We start from the raw sequence: 16,285 nt of genomic DNA on the forward strand, positions 1-16,285 counted from the left end.
TTTCAACATTTGTCGCTTTTTTTCGTCGTTTTTGCAGCATTGTCCCCCACTTTTGTTGCTTTTTCCTTCTTTTTTGTGGTTTTCCCCAACATTTTAGTCTTCTTTTTTTTTTTTTTTTTTTTTTTTGTCGCTTTTTGACATTTTTGTTGTTGCTTTTGTTGACATAAAGCCCTACAAAACTCAGCAAAAAGGTTCCTTAGCCATCGGGTTCGGCCCATGGGCCTTGAGTTTGACACACGTGACCTATAAGCAGAAGGAAAATACAATTATTTGTCTGTAGGGAAACCACCAATCACAACAATTTACCTCTGGACCTCTGCAATGGCACTGGCTGTTGCGTTAGAAACACGTTGCGTGCCAACGTGGCTGTCAAGCAGGCCCCAGAGATTGTCCTCCTGCTCTGAAAACTCCCGTGAGGATGATGGCGATGGTGGTGGAATGATGTTTGCACATTCCCTGGTGAGTCTCTCCACTGCAGCCTGAGACGAGTTTGCACTGCAGAACTCCATCTCCTTGTACCTAGGGGTCCAAAAGAATTTCCACACTGAGAGCAGTCATTTTTCCGACGATGCCAAATGTATCATTTAGAGTACTTTACCTGGGGTCCACAAGCGTTGCCACACTGAGAGCAGTCATTTTTTCAACAATGGCAAACTTATCATTCAGAGTAATTTGCGCATTACTGGCCAGTTTCTTCGCCAAGTGGTTTGCCATTGTTGTACAAAGTCTGCCAGTACGATGTCTTAACAACTTAACTATGGGAATGACTTTGGACAGTTCGACAGTGGCTAGATTGAGATGGTAGGTCCTAATATGTCAAAGTACTGTAGAAGTTTTTTTTTTTTAACTGTTTTTAATGCTGATTTAAGTTCCTCTAACGTTATAGGTTAATCCAGTTCTTCTGCCTCCTCTGGGTCAAGAAGAGGCAGGTTTAGTTCTTTTAGGAACTCGTGGCACTGTGTCGGATCTGAGTTGCAGGAGGACTCATACAACTTTGAATAGAAGGATTGAAAAGTGGTGCTGATATCCTTAGGATTTGTTGAGATACCTCGGTCTGAGCGGATGCTGTTGATAGTAGCTCTGGATTCGCTTTGTTTTAATTTCTGAGCTAGCAATTCGCTTGTTTACAGCCGATAAAAATAATAATGTTGCCTCACTCTGTGCATCTCTGTTCGACTTGTGACTAGAAGAGTATGTGTAGATTTAGAAAAACACGTCTTAAGAGACTGCTCTAAAGATTTACAGCGTTCTTCCAACTCCACAAAGAGAGGCAAGGATGCCTCTCTTTTCCTCTTCAAGTTGACCGCAAAGGAAGATGTGAAATCCCTAATAAATCCTTTAGTTGCCTGCCAGGTATGTGCAGGCTCAGAAACTGAGTCGGTGTTGATTGATATAAATTCAGCCAGTCTGGCTCTAAATTTTGCATCAAAGGCTGTGTTCTGGAGAAGGGAGTTAATAAATTGCCACCTCCTAGATCTTTCTCCTAACATATCACAACGGAATGGGGTTATCAGCGCATCGTGATCAGAAAGAATTGTTGGTTGTATTGGTATCGTGTGGAACATTTGCCTTAAGCTCACTGGAGCACAAAATATAATCAATGCGGGAGTGGGGGAGGTGATGTGTGGAGGTGTAGGTGTAATCCTTGCTAGTAGGGTTGTGCATCCTCCATATGTCTGTAAGATGGTGGGATTCCACAACTGCTTTAAACATGTCTGTGTTTCTGGGCTTTTGTGTGATTGAACACTGATCTATCCTGATTTAAATCTAGTACCGCATTCATGTCTCCCCCCATAATTAGTGAATATTCATTGAGAGAAAGCAATTCATTGGTTAGGCGCGGGAAGAAACTTTCATCATATGTAGACGGTGCGTATACCGATACAAAGGCTATTTTCCTACTCCTTAACGTGGTACATATATAAGATATCCTGCCTGATAGGTCTTTACTACTTTTGGTGGTAAGCGCGCATTTCCGCGACAGCAACACAATGGAGCCCTTGGTTGTGGCGTCGTCACTAGATGAGGCAGCAACCTTGAAGTATTTATTTTGTAGATGATTTACATCTTTTACGTAAATGTGACTCTTGAATAAGCGCCATGTCTATGTTCTTCCTTCTTAAATATTCCAGGAATTTAGCTTGTTTGATCAGCCCGTTTAGCCCCCCGATGTTAACTGAAAGGATTGAAAGCTCAGCCATTTTCAAAATGTACACGTACACATGTCTCGAGTACCCTACTGGAATTCGCTGATAAATTTGTATCTAATCGTGAACTGTTAGATCTAAGCAAAGTGTGGTTAAAAACATGAATAAAATAAATCCCCTAATTCTCTGAGACCGCAGACCCCCTCCCCTATCTGTAAGATACGTGGCCGCATCAAATGCAGCTCGCGCAGAACTCCAGCTCAAAACTGCCCCTCTTGTCTAAAGTTACAGGTTAATTGAAACAGGTCTAGTGCACACTTATGTTAAACATGGACAATGTTACAAAAATCTTAGAACTAGGTCTCAACCAGCTATTAAGTTCTGAAATAGGCTATGCGAAAAACACAGCAGCCTAGTAGGAGTAATGAACAAAGATTATAATCATGTTCTTTCAGCCTACTTAAATGTCCCTTTTAAAGCTTGGTTCCAAAAGTTACGTAATACAGTACCAGCCCCGGGCCCACCGCCTGCTCCAGCACCAGAAGAGAGGTCTCTCGAACCACCCCCCCGTCGTCCTCTGGCCCTGACGTTGGAACTCGGTCCAACCTTCTGAAACACCTGTTCCATCGTCTTCCGTTTGCAACACCGTTGCTGCAGGAAGCGCGCAAGCACTTGTGCAAAATACTTCCATTTCTGGACAAATTGGATGTATTTCTCTGTGTTCTGGGGAACACTACTAGATCCTGTAAAACACGCACCTCGTGTTTTCATATCTGCAGGAGTAGGAAACAGCGTTTTCCCTTCCTGCTGCCTTTTGGAGGGAAAAGCTATTTCTGTGAAATCGCTGACGGGCGATCTGGATTTCGTTCTGTTTTACCGGAGAATCTATAGACAGAAATGAACGGACTGAACACACAGTAAGGAGGCTTAAGGTTTTCTGGGCAGAGAAATGTATGTGTGTTTTATTAATGTAATAACTGCGAATTGTGTTATGACACTGTGATTTGGGTTAATAAGCGCTACTGGTGCGCCTTGATTTTTTATTTTTTTTTATCTGATTGAACTGCCGAGTCCAATCTGTTTTGCTGTGAATGTATTTTGATAACGATACTTGTTGATGATGTGTTGAGTAATCTAGCTTAGGTAATTGTAAATGCTACATTGCAGGAAAACGGTACCGAACCACCGGTACCGCGGCGTGACGAGACAGTCACAGCGTGGAACCGTGCAGGGCTGTAGGCAACAGATCAGCTGTTAGCTTACCAGAGAGGCTAACCATGTAAACATCCCCTTGTTAGCATACAAGAGTTTATTTTCAGAGCCTGAAAATCAAGACTCAAGGTGCCTTTTCTTTATTATTCCAATTCCATTTCTGCTGTACTTGTCTCGCCCCCTGAAGGATTGCTTGGCGGTCCTTGTATCTCAAACACCTGAAAATCAGAGGATGTGTCGTTGTACCCTTGCTGTAGATTCTGTGTGCTCTGTCAATTTCGATGGTAGCCCTGTTCTGTAAGGACGGGAACTACACCAGTAACTGCTTTTGCAGGAACCCAACTGGGTCATCTTTTTCGCTGCCCTCTGTCAGTCCAATGATGCGTACATTGTTGCGTTGGGATCTGTCTTCCATTTCGGCTAGCTTATACTCAAATTTCTTTTGGTCCTCAACACAGGTGTTCACCATGTTTCTCATCTGCCTGTTATCCCCTTGTGTCTTGTCTAGTCGTTGCACCAGATCACGTACCGTAACTCCCTGCCTCTCGAGCTCTGTCCTGATGTGTTGCAGCGAGGTATCAATTTCTGCTAGCGCTTCCTTCACTGCGTTGCGGACCACTGATTCAAGTACATTTTGTTGCTTTTCCAGGACCTTGGCTATAACGTTTTCCATGTTTAAGTTCGCGCTAGCATCAGTAGCCATATTAGCCGCAGCCATGTTGGTAGGTTGTCCGGGTAAACGGCAACGAGATCTGCTTTTTTTGCTCCTGCAGGCATTTCACTGAGTCACTGTGGTAACAAACAAAACGATTGACGTCGAAGAAGAAGGAATAGACCTGTTTTTTTTTTAATGAAAATACGGAGATGGGTGAGGAGCTCTAGCCCTGAGCGACCATTGCGATTGCCGGTCACGTGACCTCTCCTCGATTCCTGTTTTAAATACTGCAAACGTCAATAAATCGTTCAAATGTTCATGTTGTCATTCTTCTTTGTGTCATAATCCTGTTTAATGTGTTAGTAATTAGGTGTATTTAAACAGTCTGAGGTTTTTGATAACGCCGCAGCTCAAACGCAGAGTGAAGACCGCTGTTGGCAAAACAGAGTGCAGTGAGCCCAGATTAACTTCTGGTACATCTGTACCTACCATCAAAGTTTCCACATGTCAACATGTTGCACAAATTCAAGTTCAATATGCAATGCAAGCTCTAGGTCGTGTTACAGTAGGAAAGACATTGACCCAATACTGGGACTGAAGGAAAGACAACAAAGAAAGATGGAAAAAAGTATTATTTTAAAATATACAGCCCTTACAAAAATAGTCTCCCTTTGTGAAGGGACACACACACACACACACACACACACACTGTGGTACCATTTACTGCAGGTGGTGCACTAAATCTGAAAGAGAAACGCTACAAATGTTTAACGTTATTCTGAGAGTTCACCCGGTTATTTTAAGGTGATCTAAACATGGTGGTTCTCAGTCTTCCAGTCAAGCGTTGGTCTGCAGATGAAATATGCTACTTACCCAGTCGTCAGTGTCAGCCCCTGAGCTCTCCTCCCCACAAGCCCGACACAGCTGGGACAAGTCATCTGAAAACATTTTAGTGTTACATCCACAGACGGGCCTTGTACATTTGCAAAAATATACATTTCAATTCCCTGTGCTTCATGACAGAAATGTACGTAGGTGGATTAACTATGTTATCACTAATAATTATGTGTAAAGGACACGGTACAGTTGATGGGTGTGTATTCCACCTCAACATTTAGAGGATACCACCTCACCCACTTGCGAATGGATGTTTTCTCCGATCCACAGTGTCCACCAAACTGGCTGCAGTGAAACTCCTCAAAAATGGAATTGGCCTCTTCTGCAGTCAGTACAACTTTGGCCAGGTGCTGTGACTGATTTCTTTTTCGTCTGCAGATGTAGTACAGGTCTCCATCTGGTGTTTCAATGTCATAATATTAGATTTAATTGGAGTTGTAGCATAACAGATTATCATGAATTTCTGCAGTGCATAATGCATTTTTCCTCACCCTTTATCCTGAAGGTTTCAGCTCTTCATCTTAAGAGCTCTTAATCCTTCGGGATACTGGTTATGCAGTTTGAGATCCAGCACCTCTCGAACAATTTTAGGATCCATCTTTGTGGCCCTACCTCCACCTGTTTAACTCACAAGACAAGCACTGTTACAATAAACACTGAGTCACACACTATCACTTTCTTCACTAAGTATTCCCGCTCACTATCGTCTATCTACTATCCAACCTACTCAACAACCCACAAAATGGTAACATGCAACTCAGATGTTTATAGTCTACCCCTCACCCCTGATTTTAGTTGCTACACCTGTGCATCCAACTTCCCTAAGTGCAAAATCAGTTACACTCATGTTTAATTTGGATGAAAGTGTGTACAGATCAATCTTAAGAAATGATTGAGTAAGATAGTACTGTCCAGGAATAATCGTTTTTCATTAGGCTTTTTGTTTGCCTTTAATTCAAGTTCAAAGTCGAAAGTATTTATTGTCACATGAACCAAACGATACAGAATAGTTCAAAACTATGTAGGAACAGCTGAAGAGAGCCAGTGAATGCGGGAGTGAGAGAGAGAGAAGTGATGACATGCAGCAACGTGTTGTCTTTCCTTCAGTCCCAGTATTGGGTCAATGTCTTTCCTACTGTAACACGACCTAGAGCTTGCATTGCATATTGAACTTGAATTTGTGCAACATGTTGACATGTGGAAACGTTGGTTTTGTTTTTTACACTGTTGTGTTGCCCATGTTAAATATTAGATCTTTGTAGGTCTAAATGATATGAGCATAGCCTAAGACTGATGGTAGGTACAGCTGCTGTACCACAAGTTAATCTGGGAGCACTGCACTCTGTTTTGCTCACAGCGGTCTTCACTCTGCGTTTGAGCTGCGGCGTCAACAAACACCTCAGGCTGTTTAAATACACCTAATTACACACATTAAACAGGATTATGACACAAATAAGAGTGACAACATGAACATTTGAACGATTTATTGACGTTTGCAGTATTTAAAACAGGCATCGATACAGTCACCTACATTCCTGGCCAGGGTTTCTCATGCCACGCCTACGTCGCATCTGGAAGATCACCAGTTAATCCGAAAACCAGTTAAACCGTAACACCGGTTACAGCGTTCACACTTAATAGTGGAACAATTTCAAAGATTGTTGTTCCCATCAGTCACTTACACACAATACACGGTAGTTCCCCTTAAAGGGCGTGCCCCTTTGAGTTTCAGGTAGGTAGAGTCACAGGAGGCAAACGGACTGTAGGCTTCATTCGGCTCAACTCTATCCATACTCCACCTCGTTGCCTGTTTTCTTATCCAAGAGTTAGCCGACGTTAGGCACTGCCAAGTTGGCGAGGGCGGGAGTCATTGGTAGCCCCCCACTTTGAGCTATATTTTGGCTCTTTAAAAACCTACAGAGACTACTTCCATATGTTATACAGTCATTAGAGCTGAGCAACAGCTTTGGTCAAAAACAGAGAAGCCAGTGCAACCATAAATGACGGCAATACATGGTAGAGAACTCTGAGCATAGTTTTCTTACTGTAAAAGTGTTATAACAACCCAGTCTCCTGGCAGTTTGTTATGGCATCACGAAAAGAAATCTATTAGATCATGATACCGTCACGATATTTTGAAGATTTTCGTGATGGGGGTCACGGTTTTTTTTAAACTAATGTATTTCAATGGGAAGCAGCTTTCGTGATCACAGCACGAATCTTTCTGCCAGTCAGGCTGCAGCAGAGAATCTGTATACAGCTTTGTTATTATTGGTAAGTTTTAATCAACATTTATTCACCAGATCTTATCATGGTTTATATTTCTTTTAATGTTATTATTTCTGTCTATTTCGGCCAGGGAAGCTGGATTGCTTTGTTTGATATTTTTAAAACTATAACGCTACATCTATCAACATTTATTTAGATGTTATCATGGTATGCATTTCTTTATTTTAATATTATTTTGGTCTTATTACCGGTGAAATATTACAGTATGCTGTAAGACAGAACAGTAGCCTACGATATGAGCCGAGCTGGATGCATTCAAAGCCGATATCCCACAATGCAATGCGGGCATTCATACAAGAGAATCGGACAGCGATCAGCGGGTCTTTAACGCCAGTATCGCTTCAATGTATATATTTAATCAGTTGTTTTGTCACCAGCAACAACACGTTGCTCAGTTTTGTTCCAGTGAGTTATGCACCGTAATAACGTTTGAAAAAAATCAGCGAAATATTCCGGAAGTGACGTAGTATAGGATAGGAAAGATACAAATACATAATATTCGTAATATTGATGTTTTTGTCTAACGTTGTATTTGAGGATTTAAACAATAAAGATAATAATAATAATAAAATACAGTTTCATGTATTTGTCTCATGTCCTGTTTGCTCGGCCGGCCGGTGGCAGCAATCTGAAATGGAATGAAGCCCACTCACGGCAGACAACAGACACACAGGAGTCGAACATGTCCTCCCACCCACCCCGCAAGAACTACAAGTACACTAGCTTTGCAACAGGTTCTGGGGCGCGTCTATAGTCTGAGTTGTAGTTTTTAAATATATTGGTATATTTCTCATAAGTAGAAGTTGGCAGTGTATAATTTTGGATACACCCTGGGGTTTTTTTTGGGATGGTGTCATATGATTTTAAAAATGTAATCGTTAAATAGGTGAAAATAGCGTATTACAATATTTGACAGTGCTTACAGTGGGCAAACTTTGGAGACCATATCTACATGACAGCTGAGGTCCAGAGCTTTCTATAACAGCTGGTCCTATGTGTGTAGCACCTCCTGTTGCATTTGTTACTGTCGAGGTTGAGACCTTTCCAACGATGTGTGCTTGCTATAGTCCTACGACGTTTTATTTTTTACGTATCATGGTGACCACTTTGCAGGGATATTTGCCTTGAGTTCAAATGCTTCACACATAACACTTGACATATTGTTTTATCATACAGCTATACTTATAATAAAAAAACACTAACAAAGTGATATGTAGCCAGACTGAAACACATCACACAGCCACAATCTATTGTTCATCTTTCACAAACAGTGACAAGAGCAACACACAACCCTATATGCATCATATCATGAAGCTATTGCAAAACCCCTGCAGCCTCAAGCAACATTATTTAAAGTTTTAATTGAGGTAGGTCCAAATTAGGCCTATAGTTTAGAAATATTTAGTGTTCATTGGGGTACCCTATTTCTTCTGCCAGAGGATAAGAGCTCATCTGGCTTGGAGAATAAAGATAGATCAGACCATATTCTCTGTGCTTGCCTGGATAGACAGTCACCTGACAAGCAAGCTTTAAATAAGATGTTTTTAGATATTGCCATGCTGACATATTTAAATGCTCTGTAATGCAGTCTTGTGTAGCATAAACCCTTTGATTCACCGTGAGTGTCTGCTCTAAATGATAACACACACTTTGAACACGGGCCTTCGAGCCAGGTGTTGTCCATATGAACACCAAGGTGCCTATAGGAGCAGAGCCATTTGATTGGTTCATCATTTATGACCTCCGATACCGTCTGATCCATGTCACGACCCTTTGCTCAGTTTGTGAAATGGTTGAATGAGATTGTTGACATGGCACCACAGGTCTCTATTTCGCCAGAATATGCAAAAGTACTTGTGTCTGTGTGCAGTATAGGCTGAGGTAGACGAAAAATGCCAAAACAATTCCAAAACATATGTTGTATATGTACACATACCCATAAAAAGCTATATACATCTTACTCTGTGAACAAAAACCTCGGCAACAATCTGCTTATCCTTTTAATTTCCTGAAAATGCTTCCTGAAACTAGTCCCTTCTTAATTTAAAAAAAGGTAGTCTCAGTAAAGGCTACAAAGGTAAAGATGGCTACAAGCTGTAACCAGTGATTTATATGAGGATCATCTTCTGAATATAATAACTAATATGTTAGGCCTACCAAAATGAAATAAACTAAAGTGAGATGCGTAACGTTACTGTTTGACATCCCGAATCACTGCCAGTCTGCATGTCCGTGCCGTTGGATAAGTTAACGGAATTTGAATTTGAGAACGGGGACACAGAGAGAGCGGAAGGTGAGGGAACGTTCTTCCGTTGATCCAGACTCTCTGCCCAGAGCTTCACCAGTGTTTTTGTTGCTGCTGTTTTTAGCATTAAGGGACAACGACTGGTTTTCGTTGTGCAACCCTGTGCAATGACAAAAAACCTTGAACCCTGAAATGGTAAATAACGTGCAACAAAGGTACCTGGCTGGAACCACAGACATTGTGGTTACATTGGTCTAATAAGTAAAAAAGGAATATTGACATGCAATCTGTGAAGTGTTGAACTGAACAGAAGGTCTATTAAATACTATTTTTATTAGTGTCCTCTTTGAGGCTAACACTGGCAGCTAGATTGAATTTGGGTCGCACAGGGTTTTTTGTGTAAACCAGTGCGGATGTTGAACTGGGCTGACTGGCCAGTGCCAAGTGCTCACTGAACTCCAGCCTGTATTTTTTACTAACCCGGTATAAACAGGCAGCATAGAGGAGAGAATGAATCAGTTAGCCAGGATAAGTTACACTTAGTATAGTGAAGTGAAGACCTACTCATTCAGTTTTGAATCCAGAGGGTTTTAGAATACCAACTGGCTGCTCGTTCTTCAAATCTGGTATAAAAGTAAACTGGGCGCCAAGAAAATGAATCAGTTTTGGATTACAAATAAAAGTGGTAGATGCATTTGCCTCAGACCCCCAGGAAGTGCGCCGGGTCGAAGACAATTGACATAGCAACCAAACAGTGGAACAACGTCTGTGTTCATCATGTGATGCCATGGGGCCCAAAAAGATTTTTTCCCAAAGACTTCCATAGTAAAAGAGACGTATGTAAATCACTGAATACATTTTTAAGAGCATCACAGCCCTGTATCAATGCTGTATCAAGTTCTTAGTATACATCCAGGATTCACCTAGAACAGATCCTCTCTCACTGACAATCACCTATCAGCTGTTCTTTGCATATCCACGTCAGACATTCAACCTGACTTCAGTGCACTTGTTCAAGCCCAACACAGACTACATTTCTCTCACTGAACAAGAAACGACGATAATAATACATTTATTTAGATTTGTAAAGGTGTTAAAACGTAGGTTTAGACCAGTGGTTAACGGTTAAAAAGTTAGGTGTTGGGTTAGGGTATCAGACTGTCATACAGGGTGTTGTTTGTAGTGTTTAATAGGTATTTTCAGCCTGTCTGTTCACTTTTCCCTGCCGTTTTTTAGTTAGCTTGTTAGCTCGTTTTGCCCACAGCTATTTTCCTCCACTAAAAAGATCGTTTCAACAACCAAACGGTGCTTTTTCTTAATTCTTTTGGTGAAAGCAAAGAGGAATCGTCTATCAGTCATGTCTACAAAGGGTAAGTAAATAAAAAAAGCAAATGTTATGATTAAGCCTAATCTAAGATATTTCATTCATTCATTCATGAATTCAAACGTTTTTGTGGCTTAGCTATATGTTTATCTAGTCTGCGTCATTAGGTAATTCTACAAAGATTAGGAGCAATGTTGCTGTAGATGGTAATGAGACCTTTCTTCAACAAGGTAAATCATGGATATATTATGCAAAATTTTACAGTGTAACTTGGCTTTATGTCCATGGCAGTCTTTCATGCATTTCTTTTCTTTTGTTTTATTTTAAAAAGGTGTGGGGAGACCAGTATTGCAGGACTTAAACCAATTCTTAAACCAATCCGGCGGTTAAGGCCATGTTGTAGGGCCGTTTATAAAATAATAAGACATTTATTGGTTTCAATAGGTAATGTACAGTAGATTTAAGACAAAGGTACAGCTATAACGTTATCTAAATGGTTGGTTTGTGACTAAAACGTTATCATGAGCTGCTTTAACACATAAGGTCCCACTATATGATCCATTTTCAGCATGATCAGGTTTAACAAATCTCAATGTAGCCTAATGTAAAATATTCACTTTCTTTTGTGCTAGCCTTATAAACTAATATGGGAGATTGATTTTATTGTTAGCTGCCATAGTCTGTCCTTTTATAGTGTCGACTTCCTATGTCACCTTCTAACAGCTGTATTCACAGTAACGGGCCAATCTGATACAAACAGGCTGCTTTTAAATCACTAAAATAGTTGTGACAACCCCGTTTGGTGTGCTTCTCAATGCTTTTAACATTGGGACTAACACTAATGTTACTTTACTTTATGACAAGTTTGCGTTCTGACTGATCCGTCACATCACATTCTCTGTCAGTCATTTCTAACTAGCATGCTAGCTTGCAAGCTAACTAGCTTGTTAGCCGTCCGTTTTCCTTTTATTTACTTCACTAAAACAACAAGATCGACATCCACTGAACCAAAATGCTTATGTTATCAATAGTTAGCTCGTTCTGGTTCTTTTATGCTAACCTTATAAATCAACATGGGGGCTAGTTAACTGTAAACATCTTAGGTTAGCTAATGTTGTATTTTAGTTTCTCCCCTGTAACAGAAGTCAAAACAGTAACAGATGAAATAACATAAAGTCAAGTACATTTACATTTAGTGTACTGTAATTGTAACCTGTACTGGATACAGTATTTTATGTTTGTCTGTTGTTTGCTGAGCTAACAGTGCTATACACACACACTACTGTAGTAGCTGTATGAAATCTGGGACCTGTTGTTGTTGTTGTTGTTCTGATTTGGGTATATGGAGAGAAATGAATTATATTTTCCACAGTCTGCAGCATTGGGCTTGTGCCACACCCACAAAAAAAAGAAAGTTATTTCCTAGAAAAGCTAAAACTAGTAGTCTTATACATCAGCTCTGCAATACACCCTATACCTTCATGAAGGTTTTAATGTTCAGTTCTTGTTCAAACCCCATTTAAAGATGTGTTAAATAAAGTTGAATTAACTTTAAGTTGGATTAATGTTGATACCAGAAACTTGAAAGAGTAAGTATTATTAATGTGTACTAGAAGAAGAAAAAAATAGCACCGCACAAACATCATTTGTAAAATGTAGAACACAGGGTAAATAGAGCAAATAAAGCGTTTGTGAGATTGTGGTGCACTGTGAGAAACCTCTAGATAAGGAGCAAGAGGAAAAGAAAAGCATTGATTTACCTCCACATGTTGGAAAGGGGTCACTCCACTGTCCGCCAGCTAAACATTCAACCACTGCATTCCCACTTAGTCTGCAGGCCGGGGGTCTATTAAATGTCAACTTTTCTCCTCCTGTAAGTTGATCACATGGTTCAGGGGTGGCGAGTTGTAAGCCGTCTGATAGCCTTGGGACTTTGCATTTTCTGTTTTTAAGAAGAGAATCTGTTTAATCAAGAGGTTTAAAACTGTATTAACAGCAGTATTTTTACAATTGCAGGTTTTTTTTCCCTTTTTTTTTCCGATTGCTTAAGCACTATTTTGAAAATAAGGACCAGTTTTTTTCAAAATGCTACATACATTAGCACAACCACACACCCAATTAGCAGAAACGTATGACTTAATTCAGTTTGAACCAGTTATCCACTGCTGTTGCTAATCTAAAACACTTTTAGCAATTCTACTTTTGGTGATTATAGTACTGTAAATGAAGTACACAGAGAAAGTGCAAATATACAATATGTTTACTACACTATACAAGCCCAATGCTGCAGACTGTGGAAAATATAATTTCTCTCCATATACCCAAATCAGTCAACATGTCAACATGTAGAATTACAACAACAGGTCCCAGATTTCATACAGCTACTACAGTAGTGTGTGTGTATAGCACTGTTAGCTCAGCAAACAGACAAACATAAAATACTGTATCCAGTACAGGTTACAATTACAGTACACTAAATGTAAATGTACTTGACTTGATGTTATTTCATCTGTTACTGTTTTGACTTCTGTTACAGGGGAGAAACTAAAATACAACATTAGCTAACCTAAGATGTTTACAGTTAACTAGCCCCCATGTTGATTTATAAGGTTAGCATAAAAGAACCAGAACGAGCTAACTATTGATAACATAAGCATTTTGGTTCAGTGGATGTCGATCTTATTGTTTTAGTGAAGTAAATAAAAGGAAAACGGACGGCTAGCAAGCTAGTTAGCTTGCAAGCTAGCATGCTAGTTAGAAATGACTGACAGAGAATGTGATGTGACGGATCAGTCAGAACGCAAACTTGTCATAAAGTAAAGTAACATTAGTGTTAGTCCCAATGTTAAAAGCATTGAGAAGCACACCAAACGGGGTTGTCACAACTATTTTAGTGATTTAAAAGCAGCCTGTTTGTATCAGATTGGCCCGTTACTGTGAATACAGCTGTTAGAAGGTGACATAGGAAGTCGACACTATAAAAAGGACAGACTATGGCAGCTAACAATAAAATCAATCTCCCATATTAGTTTATAAGGCTAGCACAAAAGAAAGTGAATATTTTACATTAGGCTACATTGAGATTTGTTAAACCTGATCATGCTGAAAATGGATCATATAGTGGGACCTTATGTGTTAAAGCAGCTCATGATAACGTTTTAGTCACAAACCAACCACTTAGATAACGTTATAGCTGTACCTTTGTCTTAAATCTACTGTACATTACCTATTGAAACCAATAAATGTCTTATTATTTTATAAACGGCCCTACAACATGGCCTTAACCGCCGGATTGGTTTAAGAATTGGTTTAAGTCCTGCAATACTGGTCTCCCCACACCTTTTTAAAATAAAACAAAACAAAAGAAATGCATGAAAGACTGCCATGGACATAAAGCCAAGATACACTGTAAAATTTTGCATAATATATCCATGATTTACCTTGTTGAAGAAAGGTCTCATTACCATCTACAGCAACATTGCTCCTAATCTTTGTAGAATTACCTAATGACGCAGACTAGATAAACATATAGCTAAGCCACAAAAACGTTTGAATTCATGAATGAATGAATGAAATATCTTAGATTAGGCTTAATCATAACATTTGCTTTTTTTATTTACTTACCCTTTGTAGACATGACTGATAGACGATTCCTCTTTGCTTTCACCAAAAGAATTAAAAAGAAAAAGCACCGTTTGGTTGTTGAAACGATCTTTTTAGTGGAGGAAAATAGCTGTGGGCAAAACGAGCTAACAAGCTAACAAGCTAACTAAAAAACGGCAGGGAAAAGTGAACAGACAGGCTGAAAATACCTATTAAACACTACAAACAACACCCTGTATGACAGTCTGATACCCTAACCCAACACCTAACTTTTTAACCGTTAACCACTGGTCTAAACCTACGTTTTAACACCTTTACAAATCTAAATAAATGTATTATATACGCGAGACGCGCGCGCAGCTACGGACGCTCGGCCAATCACAACGCTAGAAAGCAATGCGCGTAACAGTCAACACACACGGTCATGCGCGTGCGTGAGATGTCGTCACACATGCACGCGCAATGCCACGGTGTATATACTACTCATAACATTAACTCTAACCAGTCACAGCTTTTAAAAAAGCTTATCATTTACTGATACTAAATTTATTGATAATAGAATTCTAAAGAGATTAAAAACTAACATTTTTCTTCACAACAGACTTTTTGTGGACCAAATTTATGATGTACGTTTTCCCCATAGGGTTACATTGTAGCCCGGTCTGGGGTCCAGGTTGAAAAAAAATGAAGTGAGACAGCTCACACTGACTACTTTCAGTATTATCATTATTAATGTACATCCTTTTTCTGCTCACTGTTTTGTGTACATATTCATTGTTAACATATATTTCCTTCACTTTTTTAGATTGGTGTGTTTTTTTCTGTTTACTTGCCAGTGAGCTTGATTTAAAAACATAAGTAAAGTTTAACAATGGCCTTGTTGGCCCTCATACAAAAACATTTTTTGTATTCTCATCCTAAATCTCTCAGACTTTTTTTTTCTGTGAGGTTTGCTGTTATTCCAAGTCGGAATGAAACTCTTAACTCTGTCTGGCGCACCCACCGCTATGGAGCATGTAGTATCAGTTTCTTTCATAAGAGTTCAAATTAGCACTGTCATCTTTGGTGGTGTACTAGTGCAGTAGGTGTAATGATTTACCTCTCAGTGAGGTGATGTTTTGAAGACGATGTTCTATGTGGAGATCAGTGATTGGTGGCTGAGTAGGTTCAATAGACTTTGTTAGTTTTGGTGCCCCTCAAATGGACCCTGACCTTTTACTTTGCCAACATACATCTTTGTATGTTATCTAACATGTTACAGGGCTCTCAAGTGTCACGCATTGAGCGTGACAGTCACTCATTTCAGTCTTTTGTCACGCATTCCCGCCACACATTGTATTTCTCACACGGAAAAACTATTTCTAATATATTTAATATGCCACAGCGCCCAAAAGTTCTCTGCTGCGGCGCTCTCACTATGGAACCGGCAGGAATCAAGCGCGTCTCCCCTGGAGTTCTTAGTTGAGCCTGCCACTTATCAGGCAATCAAAAGAAAGAAAGGGGCTACACAATAGCCAATCAAAAAATAGCACAATTGTATCTGGGTAAGATTTAACGCAACAACCAATGGAAAAAAAAAGAAGCATAGAGCAGCGTACGGACACTTCTCTAAACGTTGGCTCATTCAGAGACCAGAGTCTCAAACAGGGCTCTGAGTCTGTCAGACGGTCTGAGATCTACCGCATCAGCAGACTATGGTGCAGGTCGATTATTTTCTGAAATATAGTTACTATTATAACTTTATTTTTCTCAAAATATCACGACTCCTTCAAATCTTAGAGAACGCAGATATATTTTGAATGTGCACAAAGTTTTGAACATGAGAAAAACTTAACAGTATTACAGTACGGTGGCCGACAGGGGCAAACGCCCTGCAACTTAAGAAAACACACACAAATAGACAAAACACAAGC

General features: G+C 39.9%; 1 protein-coding gene across 1 annotated transcript in view; it reads right to left on the reverse strand.

Annotated features, from left to right (window-relative positions):
- Positions 1 to 5,419: 5,419 nt before the first annotated feature.
- The window catches only part of LOC144530948 (lysozyme C-like), a 15,082-nt gene continuing 4,216 nt past the window's right edge, over positions 5,420 to 16,285 (reverse strand). Inside the window, exons 3-4 of the mRNA XM_078270768.1 lie at positions 6,267 to 6,329; positions 5,420 to 5,529 (exon numbers count right to left, since the gene is read on the reverse strand). Coding sequence (XP_078126894.1) covers positions 5,420 to 5,529; positions 6,267 to 6,329 — 173 coding nt within the window. The remainder of the gene's footprint in view (positions 5,530 to 6,266; positions 6,330 to 16,285) is intronic.

Source organism: Sander vitreus, chromosome 16 (genome assembly GCF_031162955.1).
Source record: "Sander vitreus isolate 19-12246 chromosome 16, sanVit1, whole genome shotgun sequence".
NCBI classification, from domain to species: Eukaryota; Metazoa; Chordata; class Actinopteri; order Perciformes; family Percidae; genus Sander; species Sander vitreus.